We start from the raw sequence: 17,795 nt of genomic DNA on the forward strand, positions 1-17,795 counted from the left end.
GTCTGAGATGCACCAAGTTCTGTGGCTATAATCCACATTTTGTTTTTTTCTTCAATGAGTGTTAGGAGGAAAACAGACACACACAGGTTAAGAAAAGGAAACTAACCTTTGTTGTATGTTTACTGGGCCAGCCTTTGTGGAAAGCCTCAGTCACTGAAATTCTTAAAAGAATTTTTTAGAGTAAATTACTACTCCCATCTCACAGAGGATTATACATTTATAGAGATGTTAAATAATTTGTCCAGGATTATATAATGGCTAACAGGTGGTACCCACAGTTGTTGGGCTCATACAAAAAGCCAAGCAAGCTCTTTATCTTAAGCAGGTCTGAAGTCTTGGAATTCCATAACTGTACTAACCTTTGTCTGGTAAAACCTTTGTCCCTAATTTCCCAGGATGCAGAGTAATTATTTAGGCTTGTTACAGCCATATGGTGTCAAGCAGGACCATAATTTTCTTCTATAAGATGTTTCACAACAAACACTATGAGGAAAGATTGTAAACTATATCAATCAACCAGAAGATTGTAAGTCTCATGTCATTGTTTTGATGGTGGGAAAGACATAGTGAGATAAAAGTGAATATTTATTACCCTATCTTTTATCTCATATACTCTAAGAAAATATAAATTAAGAGCAAAAAATCAAAAAACAAAATACATATCTGCTTGTAAGCAAGAAATTTTAGTGACTTTCATCTTGTATTCCAGTACCAAAAGAGACATTTTTCTTTATGTAATGCAGATACATTTGAGTCTTACAATTGAGTTCTAGGTTTTCCTTCCTCTTGAATAGGAAGAAAATCATTCAAAATTTAGAATTATAAAGCTTAATTTTCCTTAGAACAAAAGTAATAAAAGTAAATGGCATGGTGAAAGTGTTATTAGAAGTGAAAGGATGTATTGTAAATGCTGGTTGATATCCTTTATCTAGGTTTAGCAGTTTTCAGCCCAATTAAACTGAAGTGGTAAAAGGAGCTTCATAGATAAAATATGCACAACAGGGTGAATGTATCTGCGATTTGCCTGTAGGAGCTTAGAAGCACTTTGCTGTTGTGCTTAACATCACTCAAGAGGGCACAGTCTTCAAGAGGAACCACTTCCTTTCTTTGTCAACAAAGACTGCCATATCAAAAGAGGATGGACTCTAAGAAACATTCAATCAACTCTCCCTTACTGGTTCTCTGAGAAGTTATTTTAGAGGGTCTACCACTTTTTCATGACTTCATGAAATTCCAGAAGGATGAAGTTCAATCAGGTCATCATTATATAACAACTAATAGAAGTTTATCAGTTTTTCTCCCCTGATATAAACCCTTTTATGGATAGTAAATAATTTGAGAGATAGTTTTTTGTTATCTTTTCAGGGATACTAAATGAGGAAAATTTAAATTGTTACAACTAGAGATACAATATGACAAAGAAAAGATTTATTTGTAATTCTGTACTTTTGGGAAAAAAAGTGTAAAGAACAGATCAGTGCATAGCGAGGATAAATCAAAAGCACATAACTTTCAAGTAGATACATGTGACTTCTCAGGAAGAGACTGGCAAGCTGAAAATGAAATAATACGTGGTAAGGATGATATTACAAGTGAAAAAAGCCATTGTTGGTGAAAGAATGCCAAGTTCTTTAAATACTTACTCGTAAAAACATATCATTTTGGAGGATATATTAATTTACAACTTATTTAATATTTCAGTACGTTACACTGAAGCTCTTTTTCACAATTATTATTTCTGTTCAAGCCCACTGTCAGAAATAAAAGAAGGACTTTTTTATTATTATTATTTTTACTTTTTAAGCACAGGGAAAAAAATCTGTATCAAGGTAATCAAATCCATTGCTCTTGGAGTTTTTTTGGGGGTAGACTTATCAAATTCTCAAAGAAAATTTTCCTAGAACTAATGGAATTAGGTTACCTTTGAATTCTCACCCCAACTTTGAATAGTGACTAATTCCTTTCTTTGCTCTTTTGGTGTTTGCAAAGGGGTTCGCAAAAGCCTGAATTGATATAATTATTGGCTAGATTGTTAGAGATCTAGGCCAGATGGCTATGGGTTTCTAAAGTCCCCCTTGCTTGTGGTAGTTTTCCTAGTTTGCCTATAGGGTTTGGGGATCAGCAATTTGAAAGGGCTACAAACTTATAAAACAGTATTATTCATGGGGGCAGAATGTTCATCAGCGTGACCCAGTACTAAATACATTCATTATAGGCATTTCTATTCTGCACAATTTGCCACACAGCACTGGTTTCAGGAGGGAGAAAAAAAGACAATGGCTTATAAAATGCTTTCGAATGCCTAAAAAGAAGGAGAATTCACGCTGAGACTCCTCTGCTTTCTTTTTTGGAAAGAGCCTTCTTAGTGACTTTAGCTGAGCTCTGCTGAGAGTAAGCAAAGTGGAAAAATCAGAAAATTACTTTTTTTATATGTTTCTGGGGGGCAAAATAGAGTGGGGAAAAAATGGTAAAAAGTGACAATGAGATTATGTGAAACAGCAACTATGCGAGCGGATGAAGACAGCTGAGGAATAATGCAAAAGGTATGGAAAAAAAAAATAGCAAGAATGAAGCCACGATGATACACTTAAAAGGAATTGCAGAGCAGAAAGAACATCATAAATAATCTTATTTTCAAATAAGAATATCATATCAGTTTCTGTGACCTGGATAGAGCACAAGCCTCCCATGATACTTCCTAGCATTTTGATGCACACAAAATGCAATTTTCAGCTCAGGCATTTGATTTGTCAGTGTAAACAAGCTTTGGGGTTTTTAAAATACGTATCTGAAGTGTTTTCATAAATAATGCATATATTATAAAAATTTGACTTGTAAACTATTGAGTCCATGTCCCCCCAGTATTCACTGCGAAGACTAGCCATGTATAGGCAGTGCCTTTTGGTAGAAATTGGCATGCTAAAGCTTGCAGTGTCTTTTACCCAAGATAAATAGGATTTTTTTTTTTTTGAAGTACAGGACAAAGAAATATTACAAACAGTTTTGTCCAAACTCAAGGAAAGAAGTCATTCAAGGTAGAGCTATATTGTTAATTAGTTCCAAATTCTGAGGTGCTCCTTTAAGTCTTGCCAATTAAGAGAAATCAAGAGTGCAAGATAGCCCTTTTCTTATCTTCAAAGAATAAAGATGAAAGAAAACAGAAAATGAAACCTCTTTACTCGTTCTGTTCTTTAAAAACAGAGCCCCAAGACAATCTGCTTGTGCTCCTAGAAGGAGCAAGGCCCAAGTATTTACAGAGGGAGTGGGGAAGGAGGCGGTCTGAGAAGCATAATTAGAAGCAAGTTTTCAAATTGTATTAAATTCCTCCACCAACAAAACGCACTTAGAGGTATTTTAAGTTAAACTAGCACTTAAGGACTATGAAAAGCAAGATGATTACACGTCTGTGGCAGAAGAAAGAGCAATTAAGAAAACAAGAACAATTTAACGTGCCATATAAATAAAGGCGACCAGAAGTTGACTTAAAGTTTTTCTTCTGTAATTTGTCTCCCCTTTGTCATGGCACGCTCAGAGAAAGTGAATGCAGTAGATTGAAAGGCAGAGGGGGAGTGGGGAGGAAGAAGGAAGGAGCAGGGAAGGACTGGCTCCCATCTCCTCCCCCAGCCCCCACCAGCCCGTCTCCCCTTCTCTCCTTTGCGCCCCCGCCCCCTCCTTCTTCCTTCTCAGTCTCTTTCTCTCTCCCACCCTCCGCTCTCCTCCTCCCTCCTTGGGTGACTCCATCAGTTTTTGATTTGGAAGCACGCTGATTGGCTGGAAGCGATTCAACACACGCTGGGCAAGAGCTTTGTCTGAGTTGAAGTGAAGTTGTACAGATTTTAGACTGGAGTCAGCAATCACGGGTGTTTAGTCTGCAGCCGAGCAGCGAAAGGGAGAAAGAATCTCTCAGGAAAGACACACTGCAGACTCCGCCGGCACCCCGCAATAGATGGATTCCGACTACACAACGGCGAAAACGCGGAGGTGACACTCTTCTGCCTGGAAAGAGGACGAACGACCAAACAAACGCAAGGACTGGACTCCATGCCGAAGGTATCTGGAAGTCGCGACACGGTGTGTATAAAACAAAAGTTTGCGAGCTGTTAATTGCTGTGCTGTGTTATTAAGAGACGCTTTCAAGTTTCAAGTACCAAATGTAGCTTTAAGTTGCCAAAGGAAGTTGAAGGGATTGCTTTGCTGTTTTAACTTGCTCTGTGAGGGAAATCTCATGAACTGACCAATGCACCAAATGAATGCTAAAATGCACTTTAGGTTTGTTTTTGCACTCCTGATAGTATCTTTCAACCGCGATGTACTGGGCAAGAATTTGAAATACAGGATTTATGAGGAACAGAGGGTTGGATCAGTAATTGCAAGACTATCGGAGGATGTGGCTGATGTTTTATTGAAGCTACCTAATCCTTCTACTGTTCGATTTCGAGCCATGCAGAGGGGAAATTCTCCTCTACTTGTAGTAAATGAGGATAATGGGGAAATCAGCATTGGGGCTACAATTGACCGTGAACAACTATGCCAGAAAAACTTGAACTGTTCCATAGAGTTTGATGTGATCACTCTACCCACAGAGCATCTGCAGCTTTTCCATATTGAAGTTGAAGTGCTGGATATTAATGACAATTCTCCTCAGTTTTCAAGATCTCTCATACCTATTGAGATATCTGAGAGTGCGGCAGTTGGGACTCGCATTCCCCTGGACAGTGCATTTGATCCAGATGTTGGGGAAAATTCCCTCCACACATACTCGCTCTCTGCCAATGATTTTTTTAATATTGAGGTTCGGACCAGGACTGATGGAGCCAAGTATGCAGAACTCATAGTGGTCAGAGAGTTAGATCGGGAGCTGAAGTCAAGCTACGAGCTTCAGCTCACTGCCTCAGACATGGGAGTACCTCAGAGGTCTGGCTCATCCATACTAAAAATAAGCATTTCAGACTCCAATGACAACAGCCCTGCTTTTGAGCAGCAATCTTATATAATACAACTCTTAGAAAACTCCCCGGTCGGCACTTTGCTCTTAGATCTGAATGCCACGGATCCAGATGAGGGCGCTAATGGGAAAATTGTATATTCCTTCAGCAGTCATGTGTCTCCCAAAATTATGGAGACTTTTAAAATTGATTCCGAAAGAGGACATTTGACTCTTTTCAAGCAAGTGGATTATGAAATCACCAAATCCTATGAGATTGATGTTCAGGCTCAAGATTTGGGTCCAAATTCAATCCCAGCCCATTGCAAAATTATCATTAAGGTTGTGGATGTTAATGACAATAAACCTGAAATTAACATCAACCTCATGTCCCCTGGAAAAGAAGAAATATCTTATATTTTTGAAGGGGATCCTATTGATACATTTGTTGCTTTGGTCAGAGTTCAGGACAAGGATTCTGGGCTGAATGGAGAAATAGTTTGTAAGCTTCATGGACATGGTCACTTTAAACTTCAGAAGACGTATGAAAACAATTACTTAATCTTAACTAATGCCACACTGGATAGAGAAAAGAGATCTGAATATAGTTTGACTGTAATCGCTGAGGACAAGGGGACACCCAGTCTCTCTACAGTGAAACATTTTACAGTTCAAATCAATGATATCAATGACAATCCACCCCACTTCCAGAGAAGCCGATATGAATTTGTAATTTCAGAAAATAACTCGCCGGGGGCATATATCACCACTGTTACAGCCACAGATCCTGATCTTGGAGAAAATGGGCAAGTGACATACACCATCTTGGAGAGTTTTATTCTAGGAAGTTCCATAACTACGTATGTAACTATTGACCCATCTAATGGAGCCATCTATGCCCTCAGAATCTTTGATCACGAAGAAGTGAGCCAGATCACTTTTGTGGTAGAAGCGAGAGATGGAGGAAGCCCAAAGCAACTGGTAAGCAATACCACAGTTGTGCTCACCATCATTGATGAAAATGACAACATTCCTGTGGTTATAGGGCCTGCATTGCGCAATAATACGGCAGAAATCACCATTCCCAAAGGGGCTGAAAGTGGCTTTCATGTCACAAGAATAAGGGCAATTGACAGAGACTCTGGTGTGAATGCTGAACTCAGCTGCGCCATAGTAGCAGGTAATGAGGAGAATATCTTCATAATTGATCCACGATCATGTGACATCCATACCAACGTGAGCATGGATTCTGTTCCCTACACAGAATGGGAGCTGTCAGTTATCATTCAGGACAAAGGCAATCCTCAGCTACATACCAAAGTCCTTCTGAAGTGCATGATCTTTGAATATGCAGAGTCAGTGACAAGTACAGCAATGACTTCAGTAAGCCAGGCATCCTTGGATGTCTCCATGATAATAATTATTTCCTTAGGAGCAATTTGTGCAGTGTTGTTGGTTATTATGGTGCTATTTGCAACTAGGTGCAACCGTGAGAAGAAAGACACTAGATCTTATAACTGCAGGGTGGCCGAATCAACTTACCAGCACCACCCAAAAAGGCCATCCCGGCAGATTCACAAAGGGGACATCACATTGGTGCCTACCATAAATGGCACTCTGCCCATCAGATCTCATCACAGATCGTCTCCATCTTCATCGCCTACCTTAGAAAGAGGGCAGATGGGCAGCCGGCAGAGTCACAACAGTCACCAGTCACTCAACAGTCTGGTGACAATCTCATCAAACCACGTGCCAGAGAATTTCTCATTAGAACTCACCCACGCCACTCCTGCTGTTGAGGTAAGATCATAAACCGCATCAATTCATTGCAATGTTAGGTGTTAGTGTTCAGGAATTGTGTTTACTGGTTCTTAAATGTTTTCAATAATAAGTAACAATACTAATACCGTGCAAATTAGTAGGATACAAGTTACATTGTGAATATGTAGCAAAGATGCACACTTTAGCATACTGTTTTTAGTTTTCCTTAAGTAATTAACTTGCATGTAATATGTATAATATTGAAAAATAAATATGAAGCTCACAAAGGAGTATGTAGTTAGAGTCCCCTTACTTCCCAGATTAAAATAATGGGAAGCCAAAAAGTAGAGACTTGCTTACTTTTCAAGGTTATAGTTTTTACTGAACAGATTAAAAAATTGAGGCCTTCAGACTTCTATTTCAATGCATGTTACGTTTGTCCAAGTTCGGAAGATTTCCTGACATTTTTAAACTACATGCGTTATAGTGTTGTATTTTACAGTATTTTCCATGTATTTTTACAGGTGATCACTGTATCTGAATTATAAAGAAAATAAATCAGTTATTTGAAAGGGAGTCTTCTTTCACAAAGTAAAAGTCAGTTGTATTAGATCATCCAAATCTCTCTGAGATATATTTTAGTTATAGTTGGCAGCTAGCTGCATGGTCCACCACAGTCCAGCATTTGCGAATCTTAAATAGAGATAATATGTTCAATTACTTACTTGAAATAGCAAGTAACTGTTTTTCATGCTTAAAGATTGTGAGTATTTGGAGGCTTGTTTCCAGGAATCAGTTCTGTCTATTTGGTTTCCAGCAGGTCTCTCAGCTTCTTTCAATGCTTCACCAGGGGCAATATCAACCAAGACCAAGTTTTCGAGGAAACAAATATTCCAGGAGCTATAGGTATGAATTATTCTTGTGTTACCTATTAAGTCTCAGCATAAATGCTGAAGAGTAAAAACTGTAATTTTTTTTTCTGATTTATCTTTCCAGATATGCCCTTCAAGACATGGACAAATTTAGCTTGAAAGACAGTGGCCGTGGTGACAGTGAGGCAGGAGACAGTGATTATGATTTGGGGCGAGATTCTCCAATAGATAGGCTGCTGGGTGAAGGATTCAGCGACCTGTTTCTCACAGATGGAAGAATTCCAGCAGGTAAGAGGGTAGTGATAGATAAATCTTTATTTTCAGGTCTCCCGTGATAACAGTAAAATGAAAAATTTCTCTCATGCTTATATTTCTTCTTTATTTGTCCCTTGCACTGAAGTATTTATAATATGTTTTATAGTATATTCGTCACTGTTTAGTAATGAACAGAAACTGAAACATTTTAACACTATTTTCTTAAATTTCATTAAGCTGTCGGAAGAGAAAGAGTAAGCATGACAGCTTCATAGGACAAGAAGAAAGGGGTGGGGAAAAATTTTAAAAAAATTAAAAAAACCCCACTTCCCTCCTCTTTCCACCTCATCTGATACAGCCATAGAACATGGTTGTGCAACTCTTTGCAAAATTATGGGGTGGTGGTTTTTATTCAGTTAAACTGTTTTGGCGCACAGTGGTGAACTGGACTGTAATTTGGAGGATGCATTTCCTGTGATGGGCACCAACTCACAAAAGCAGAGACTAAAATACGCTAGAAATTGTACACTTCAAGCATTAAAAATAGGAGAAGGAATGCATCTTTGTAGGTGGTAAGCACAGAATATTTTTGCCAACATTTCATTTTGCTATAGTAGAAGAGGAACAAGGACCCAAGAGTGGAATTTTTAAGTACACAGCTAGATAGAAAAGATGCTATTAAGTTTCGAACCACGTTTTCCTTGGAGTTTCTTCCCTCTAATTCTGCAATAGAAACTCTCTGAACTGAGTAAATACCGATTATATTATCCTAGAAGCACCACTACTAAAGACTTCAATGTGAAATCAACCTTAGGAATACATACGTGTGTTCCTTTGGCTACCTATATTTCCAAGTTTCACTGAATGTGGATCAATGACTGCCATTTGATGTATGAAAGACAGAACAACACAATATCACCCATCTTAATTCCACTGCACCTCTATTTTTAAATACAGATAAGTAAGAGAGTTTAGGAAATAAACACGAGGGAGCCTCAGACAGCTACAGGAATTCAAGAAAATCAATATAGCTGACATTCCATATCTGCAGGTTCCACATCTATAGATTCAACCAACTGTTAATCGAAAGTATTTGGATTAAACAATAAAAAATATTAATACAACAATTAAAAAACAAATAAAAAACAATACAGTATAACAGCTATTTATGTAGCATTTACATTTATTAGGTATTTTTAGTAACCTAGAGAAGATTTAAAGTATTTGGGAGGATGTGCATAGGCTCTATGTAACAGCTATACCACTTTATATAAGCAACCCAATTTTGGTATCCACAGGGGGCCTGGACCATCCCCTTTGGATACCGAAGGACCACTGTGAATAGAAACTCGAGCACTCATAAGTGAAGTAGTGATGGCAGTAGCCAGAGCGGTGTTAATATTAGGAATAGTAGTAGCAATAGTAGTTACCAACTATGCCCCCAGGTTTACTCCAGGCCCATGCAGAGTTTGATACCTGCACTGCCTCTTCTAAGGCTTTGCCAGGAATTAGTAGTAGTGACAGTAGTAACAGGCTTCTATTTTGTTGTTGTTGTTGTTGTTAAGCTTTGGAAACTGAAACTTATAAAGGTTAGAAAATGCATCTCAAATCAGGCAGTATGTACATTGGAGAGTGAGATTTGGAACAACCCCCACACTCTTAAACAGTAATCAATCAAGTATGTGAAGTAACAGGTTTTTGCTGTTGTAGCAATTGTTTTTAAATAGAGTGTCCTAATATTCTTATGTTCTAGAGACGACATACCCCGTAACTATTAAATGTTGATTATTTACTTCTGTTATTACAGTAATAGATACTATAATACATCTCACAGGATGAATGTATAGGGGGAACTTCTAGAGACAATAAGGCATGCAGTGTACCTGAGAGCCTGCTTGCACAATCATGGTGTCCGGTTTTTGTTTCTGTTTTTAATGCATAGACTTTCTCGGCCAATTTGAAGATAAATCTCTGAAAATTTAGTGGAATATATTTAGAATCAGACACGTTGCTCAAAGAGAATCAGTTTCATTATTCTTACCTGTGTAATAAAGGAGTTGGCTAAACTACAATTTTGTGATCCTGACAGAACCCTAATTTTGAGTATTAATCCTTGATTTTAAATAATGTAATTTCATTTCATTAAACAGAAAAGTAACATAGTGGGCATGACATCAATATTGTATTGTATATTTTTAGATTTGTATAATGTTTATTCATTGAAATTTAAATTTATCAGCATAGTTAACTGAATAGCTGCTCTAATTACATAATCTTGGCATTTTCGGGACTAAATGATCCTAAAGTCCCTTTTAATTCTGAAATTGTATAAACCTAATAGCTAATTATAAGTTTCTTTCTTTTTTAGGTCAAAGTTATTTTACTTTTTCTTATATTTTCTAAGTTGCCACCTCCACATAAGTTTGTGGCAAGAAAGTTTTCTAGCACTTGGAGTAAATAATAATAATAATTGCAATAATAATGATATATGTTAAGGAATAATGACATTGGGGAAACAATAGGTAGACATAAACTGTAGAAAACAGTGAATTGTGTTTAGTGAGTGGCATTAAGCTCCATCAGTATCACATTTCTTTTCAAAATTAGGAGTTCACCTTTATATCATCATTAATAATTCCACTTATTATGAGATAATTTTTTTTAAAAAAAATCTCATATTTGCACAACACATTTAACTGTGGGTGTGGTTGGAGAGTTATTTTGCTCATGCATAACATTGTATTACAACAAAATATATTACAGTAGATACATTTCTGCCTTACTAGGTACCTGCCTCCATCTGAGGTGTGGTCAAAGCTATCCTGGAGGCATAGAGCACCAGGAGGTCACCAATGGGCCACAAAGTATATTCATGTTTGACTACTGTAGACTCCAATACGTGTAATGAGTATCTATACAAAGATAGCTACTCCTTATTTATATAATTTTGATGACACATATTCCAGTTTATTATTTAACCTGGCAACTTCTGGAGGCACATTAGAGTGTAAAGCCCGTGCTTTGTAAATTTATATTCCCAGGAAATATCCCAAGTAGAGAAAAATGTAAGTCCACATCTGAATGCCATTAAAAGAGATCAGCACAGTTTCCAAAGCATTTATATTTCTAGGACTAAAGTGTCTTGGTCCAACTGTTTTTCTGCCTTAGACTTTGAACAAATACAGATTATGTTATGTTGCACTGCCTGCCAACAGCGTCATTTCTGGTCATTCATGCTATTAATTCCCACACAAATATCCTGCATTTTGAGCAGTTAAATCGGTATGCATTTTTTGTCTGTTGGCTCATGTTTGCCAACATACTTTCTTACTCATTCAACTTTGAACTATAACACTAAGCATATGCCTGCAAAAATCCCCATTTTCCATTGCATTCACTTCACCATGATGATTCATACAGCCGTTTGATTTTGTTTCTTGTGATACTCATTTTTCTTGATTAAGTCCAATCCACTTTTCATCAGTATGTCATCTCTGATTACTTACTTTAAACATTCTTTTAAAATTCTATGTTCTCTCCTTTCTCATGGCAGGTATCCATGAAAGCCCATCCGTTCTGGCCTTTCTTCCATGACTAGTTTAGTGTATCAGTGTGCAAACTGATATTCACTCTCTAGTAGTTCCTCCCTTTGTCAAATCTTTCTTTCATACAGCTTGAACAACATTTTGAGAACATTTTAATCTACATTTTTTTGCTCAAAATCAATACTTGTTGCCCAGCAACACTGAACTAAATAAACTATTTATCTTGGCATTCAAAGGGCAATGGGATCCTCTCTTAACTTATTAACTCTCCTATGTTGCCATCTTTGTATCTTTTGTTATAGCTAGAAGCGTCTCCTCACTTCACACACTGATGCTTTGCTCATGGTGTCCTTCCTACCTGAAAAGCTGCCTTCTCGTCACTTTGTGTAACTGACTCCTATTCATCTTTCAAAGTTTGTCTTTCTTTAACTATTTCAGCTCACCTCCACTTTTTTTTCCTTTCTTGACATGCCCTTAGCATCATCTAATTTGACACTTTACTTGTGCTTATGACCCCATTTGCTACACTTTATTTATAGCTATATCTTTTTAAAAGTTTTGAGGGCAGGGTGCTATTGTTGCACTTCACATGTAGCAGACTCCTAATGGATAACTGATTGATCACTTGATTACTAATGGCTTGATAGAAGCAAGGCATACATATTTCTTATTTATCTGCTTTGTGCCCTACCAATAAGGAGCAGTGCAGTGACAAAATCCATAGTCTTCTGGTGGTAAAGAAGATGCTCTCCTTTCACCATGTGCCCCCTCCCCAGAGGACACTTAACTACCTAGCAGAGCTTTCAAGGAGCAACAGAAAGATTAGCCACTTGGACTACTTGTCAACAAGCCCTGATCACTGGGATATAGTATGGAACATTTGCGGCACTAAATTACTTACAGATTGAGAATGTTTTCAGTCAAGTCCCTGGGGACAAGGTTGACAATATCAATGAAGTTGCAAGAAATGCCCTCTTCTGCACCATTGCTCTTCTCTTTCTCTTATTTTTTTGTCATCCTTCCCTCCATTAGTGTTTCCTCATCAATTTTTCTTATTATTTTTCATTTTTAAGTTAATTTATTATTTTATAATTAAAGCTCCACTTACTTATTGGGATGAAGTTGCAAATAACATTCACTGTTTAAAAATTTCTATGACCAAACTTTTTTTTGAGCATGAACTTTCAGATTGCGTTAGTTACCTAGATTGTATTTTTGCACTGTATTGTTGGTTTTATGTGTATTATATTTAGATCTTTAGAAAACTAGGTCGTTTTCAGTATTCTTAGAAGCCTATGTAATTTATCATTTCCCTCCAATCATTAAGCATTAAAATAAAGTGAATCAAACAACTAAGCCCTTCCCAAGCCTAAAACTACTGAGTTAAAGGATAGAAAATAAATGAAGTGGTGTCAGCAGGTCTGTTCTTCTTCCTTCTAACAGGATATGAGTAAGACAATAGAGACAGGTCTAAGTTCCATTTTCAGAGACCTGGGGAATTAAGAAGGCAAAAAAAATCATTACCACTATGATTGTTATTTCACTGCTGAGAAAACCTCATTGCTATTAAATTATTCCAATGACTTTCAACCCCTTTAGTTTTGTCCACATCAAATTAAAAAAAAAAAAAAGTTAGTAAATATTTCCAAGTAGTAATAATGCATGAAGTCAGGAAATCTAGACAAGCTTTTATTCTTAAATCATCCTTGTCTATTTAAATGTAACCGTTTATAACAAATAGCACAATTTTTATTCATGCTTACCTTCTTTCTCTTTCCCCACCTTGATTCACATGGAATTGATGTTCACACTTTTCTCCACTTTTTTTCTGCTTCATTGTATTTCTAGCTTTCTTAGTGATTCAGCTTTTTTCTCACTCACAATACTTGATCTCATTTTGTTCCTCAAATTATCCCCTTTTTCATTAAAACTTGAGGTCCATATTTGGGACTCTTGCAGTGTAAGAACAGAATTATCTCAAAGATTCAAGCAGAGAAAAGCAGCAATTTCTACCCCTTCAATCAAAGACCATTACTTCTTTTTTTTTTTTCAGAAAGTCAACATTATTTTCTTCATGTTTTATTTAGAAAACATGTAGTGAATACCTACTGTATGCAGGCACTTTACCAGTTGCTAGTGATACCACAGTAACTGCAATAGACAACTTCTTTCCTCTAATAAGGGAACGGGCTTCCTTCAAGAATCACCCTTTTAGCAATTATTTCGGAGGAAGAGGAATCTTCCTAAAATAAATGGATCTACAAAATTAGCTCTTAATATATAAGTATAGCTAATAACAACCTAATGTTGTTTTAAATCTAAGAGAATTATTTTGCATTTTCTGCATTCTGCTATTTGCTCTAAAATGAAATCATAATGCTGAAGAGACTTATTTCTCACTGAAATAAGTCAATGGTTTGTAGAGTATATTTTACATCTTTTCATTTCCTTGTCATGTACCTTAGTTATTGTATTTGCCAAATATAGAGGGTTTTTTTTCTTTTTATTTTCCTGCTTTTCTCATATCATCTATTCTTTTTCCTATGAGTGTGGCCACTCATATTCCAATAGAGCATTAGAACATCTGTAAGAACTAAAGATTGAATTTTTCATATTCTTCATCTTTTGATGACATTTTCGCATATTTGAATATCGATATATTTTGAATCTTTAAAAGAAAACTTCTTAAGAGGGTAATTGCAGATGACCACCCAGTAGCTCAGGATACTTTTCACTACTGTTTTAAGTAATAAGTCCATAAATAATTTGTAATATCTTTAAGAGAGATTAATAAGTATGATTACCTTATAGCTTATTATATTCTCATTGCTTCCATTAAAACGAAACTAATATTGAGAAAGTTACACAAAGGTATGTATTACACAAGAATTATATGAGTGGCATTCTAAAGTTATAGGTTTCACCTTACAAGTCTGTTCTTTAGAATTTATGATCAGTACTTATTTCATTACTGACACCTAGCTCTTCCCACGTATACGTTATCAACCCGTCTTCTCATTATTCGAGTAGCAGAATGTTCTTATTTGACCAATAAGGAAAAAACACACACCAGAAGATAACACTTATGGAGGTCTATAAAACTAGTGTTCAAATTAAAGCCATAATTGTAGTCCAGTTTATGTGTATAATAATAGGTTGGCATCATGGCAATAGTTTAAAACTGTCTCATTCTATTTTTTATTATAAAATTATATTTTTGCATTATTTTGAATCGTGCTAAGTATAATAATGAAACCCCATTGTTTTTCTTGAGTGCAGCTATGAGGCTCTGCACGGAGGAGTGCAGGGTCCTGGGACACTCTGACCAGTGCTGGATGCCACCACTGCCCTCACCATCTTCCGATTATAGGAGTAACATGTTCATTCCAGGGGAAGAATTCCCAACACAACCACAGCAGCAGCATCCACATCAGAGTCTTGAGGATGACGCTCAGCCTGCAGATTCCGGTGAAAAGAAGAAGAGTTTTTCTACCTTTGGAAAGGACTCCCCAAACGATGAGGACACCGGGGATACCAGCACATCATCTCTGCTCTCGGAAATGAGCAGCGTGTTCCAGCGTCTCTTACCCCCTTCCCTGGACACCTATTCTGAATGCAGTGAGGTGGATCGGTCCAATTCCCTGGAACGCAGGAAGGGACCCTTGCCAGCCAAAACTGTGGGTTACCCACAGGGGGTAGCGGCATGGGCAGCCAGTACACATTTTCAAAATCCCACCAACAACTGTGGGCCGCCACTTGGAACTCACTCCAGTGTGCAGCCTTCTTCAAAATGGCTGCCAGCCATGGAGGAGATCCCTGAAAATTATGAAGAAGATGATTTTGACAATGTGCTCAACCACCTCAATGATGGGAAACACGAACTCATGGATGCCAGTGAACTGGTGGCAGAGATTAACAAACTGCTTCAAGATGTCCGCCAGAGCTAGGAGATTTTAGCGAAGCATTTTTGTTTCCATGTTTATGGAAATAGGGAACAACAACAACAACAACAACAAAACCCGAAAGAACTGGCATTGCCAAATAGTTGCATTTATCATAAATGTGTCTGTGTATATTGAATATTAAATACTGTATTTTCGTATGTACACAATGCAAGTGTGATTATTTTAATCTGTATTTTAAAAATACATTTGTACCTTATATTTATGTGTAATTTAACAAACAAATTTTATTTTTTTACTCCCATGACAGACATGTTTTTCCTAATCATGTAGAAACTAGCCATTGTTCATATCTGATATACTATTGAACCACAAAGTGTAAAGGCACTGCTCTGCTTAGATTAGTTTTGTTGGGGAAGAATTATTATGTTGTATGAACAACCCCACTAAAGCATTATACAATTCTTAATTCCATTAAGTGATCCCACTTTTTTTCAATAACTTTTTAGAAATTAAGAATCATTAAAATTGTTAGGCTATTTTATTGTTATTTTTGCTACTTTCTACTAGCCCCAATAGTTGAACTCTTACAGCAAAATCGAAACATAAAGTGAAGTTTATTTCAGGACTGAGAAATATCTTGAAGGTTATTTATTAGATGGCTATCTCAAATGAACTTTTTATAGACAACGATGAAAACAGAACTAAAGTCAATGTTTCCTGACTCCCAGGCTCCTACTATTCCAGGCCATCACACTGGCCTGTTCCTGAGAATATTTCTCTCAGAATGTTATTATCTACTTACAATTAGGATAAACTATAAATTTTATTCTATCCTTGTAGTATGAAACATGCTCCAAGGAAATGGAATCTGTCCTTTAAATGGATAACAGTATGTATTCTAATGGCATAAAATATTACTGGATAAAAACAATTATGTCAGTGTCTCTCCTAGGATAGTAAATATAATTGACTTATTCTGAACCCATTCTATTTTGAATCTTCCCCCTTTCCTCTCACAATACTTGAACATTTTAATCTTTTGGAATGTTGTCTTTTTTTGTTATAACTATTCATTTTTAGCTTTTGTCTCCAGTGCATGATCTCATATTTTTGCTTTTACTTTTAGTATAAGAACATTTATGAAATCACATTTTTGTTATTGCAATTGTTTTATTTGTTGTGTGGTAAATGAGAAATCCTTTATTTATTGTGCTGTGATCTCTCTGTGTGGAATGCCTTGGTAAGAGAGATGCTTATTATGACTATTATCATTTCTGACCAAGCTTCTATTAATGTTATTTCTAATAATACACTATCTTGATTGTACTCTCCAGAAAATTTTACTGTCAGTGAAAATAAAAGAAAAATTAAAGTAAAGCTAAGGAACTGTCTATAAGTCAGAGTCCTGTTCCTACATATTTGTTCAAAAGCTTGGCGTGTAGCATGCCCTTCCTGAGAGGGTGATTCAGTGTTGAGTTTCAAATAATAAACATGCAGCATTCAGTTGGCTGGGCAAACAAGAAAAACACAATTCAAAAGGAATGAGTTTGAGACTTGTAATGGGAATGAAAGTAGTAAGCCATATTCCAGTTAAATAAGTTAAATGCATTTGGGGAATAAAGAAAAAAGAGTAAGCAAGCAATAACTGCTTGAATATTTTTCAAATTACAAAAAAAAATAAATAACTTTCTCAGGACATTTTGTATTAAATTGTGCAAGATAAAAAGGTATCCTTACAATGTTTCCAGGAGGCAAGAATATTATCCTCCCTGGCTTGCTAGTCGGAAATTGAAACACTGGGAAAGTTACTAAAGTGACTAAAATTCAGATATTTGAATTCTCAAATGAGTACCACATTAAACAGAATATATTACCTCTTTCAACAGGCACATTTTCCTTTATAGGAGGGATTGTAATTACAAGTGGAATTTCAGTTTATTTTTCGTAGATTACACACAAAACGCTAACCATATTTAAATACATTCTGCCTTTCAACTTCACTTCCTTTCAGTATATATTACCATTAAGAAAAAGACTTTTATATCCTCACTGTTCTTAACTTAAAGCACCAGCAGTAATATGGTAAGCTATGCTGAAAATCGCTATTTTGAATCATGTGAAATAAATAAAATGCAATATTTCATTCAATACAAAATTTTTGTACATTGTCCATATTCCAATAATTTCATGTCTCAAATTCCCTTGCTTCTCCAGTCATCTCCATTTATTATTGCTTCCCATGTCCACAGATTAAGAGAAAAAAAGTGCAAGATTTCAGCTTTTTGCTTCTGTTCCTTTCACCAAGTAATATCCTTTTAGTGAAAACTGGGATGTCCGATGCTATCATAGCAACCTAATCTCTCATCAAGTTTATATCACCTCTTTTTTGATACCCTACCCTTCCTCAGATTGAAACAACAAAAACATTCTTTCTTAAACTTTCTTTCCTCCATTTATTATTTTTAATCCCTTTAGCTCCACTGGATTATTTGAAATGTTCTTCAATGATAATCACATATTAAGGAAATTATCT

General features: G+C 36.3%; 1 protein-coding gene across 5 annotated transcripts; it reads left to right on the plus strand.

The window, feature by feature from the left end:
- Positions 1–3,797: 3,797 nt before the first annotated feature.
- Positions 3,798–16,644, plus strand: PCDH18 (protocadherin 18). Of its 5 annotated transcripts, none has more exons than XM_050789992.1 (5): positions 3,799–4,071; positions 4,584–6,724; positions 7,503–7,591; positions 7,682–7,845; positions 14,637–16,644. In XM_050789992.1, exons 2-5 carry the CDS (start codon positions 4,898–4,900, stop codon positions 15,302–15,304), a joined length of 2,748 nt encoding a protein of 915 aa, XP_050645949.1. In that variant the 5' UTR covers positions 3,799–4,071; positions 4,584–4,897; the 3' UTR covers positions 15,305–16,644. The 5 variants fall into 5 exon arrangements, with proteins under 5 accessions (XP_050645948.1, XP_050645949.1, XP_050645946.1 ...); XM_050789993.1 differs by having other exon boundaries at positions 3,800–4,071; positions 7,506–7,591; XM_050789991.1 differs by having other exon boundaries at positions 3,798–6,724; positions 14,632–14,960.
- The last annotated feature ends 1,151 nt before the right edge of the window (positions 16,645–17,795 follow it).

This window comes from Macaca thibetana, chromosome 5, assembly GCF_024542745.1.
Source record: "Macaca thibetana thibetana isolate TM-01 chromosome 5, ASM2454274v1, whole genome shotgun sequence".
NCBI lineage: Eukaryota > Metazoa > Chordata > Mammalia > Primates > Cercopithecidae > Macaca > Macaca thibetana.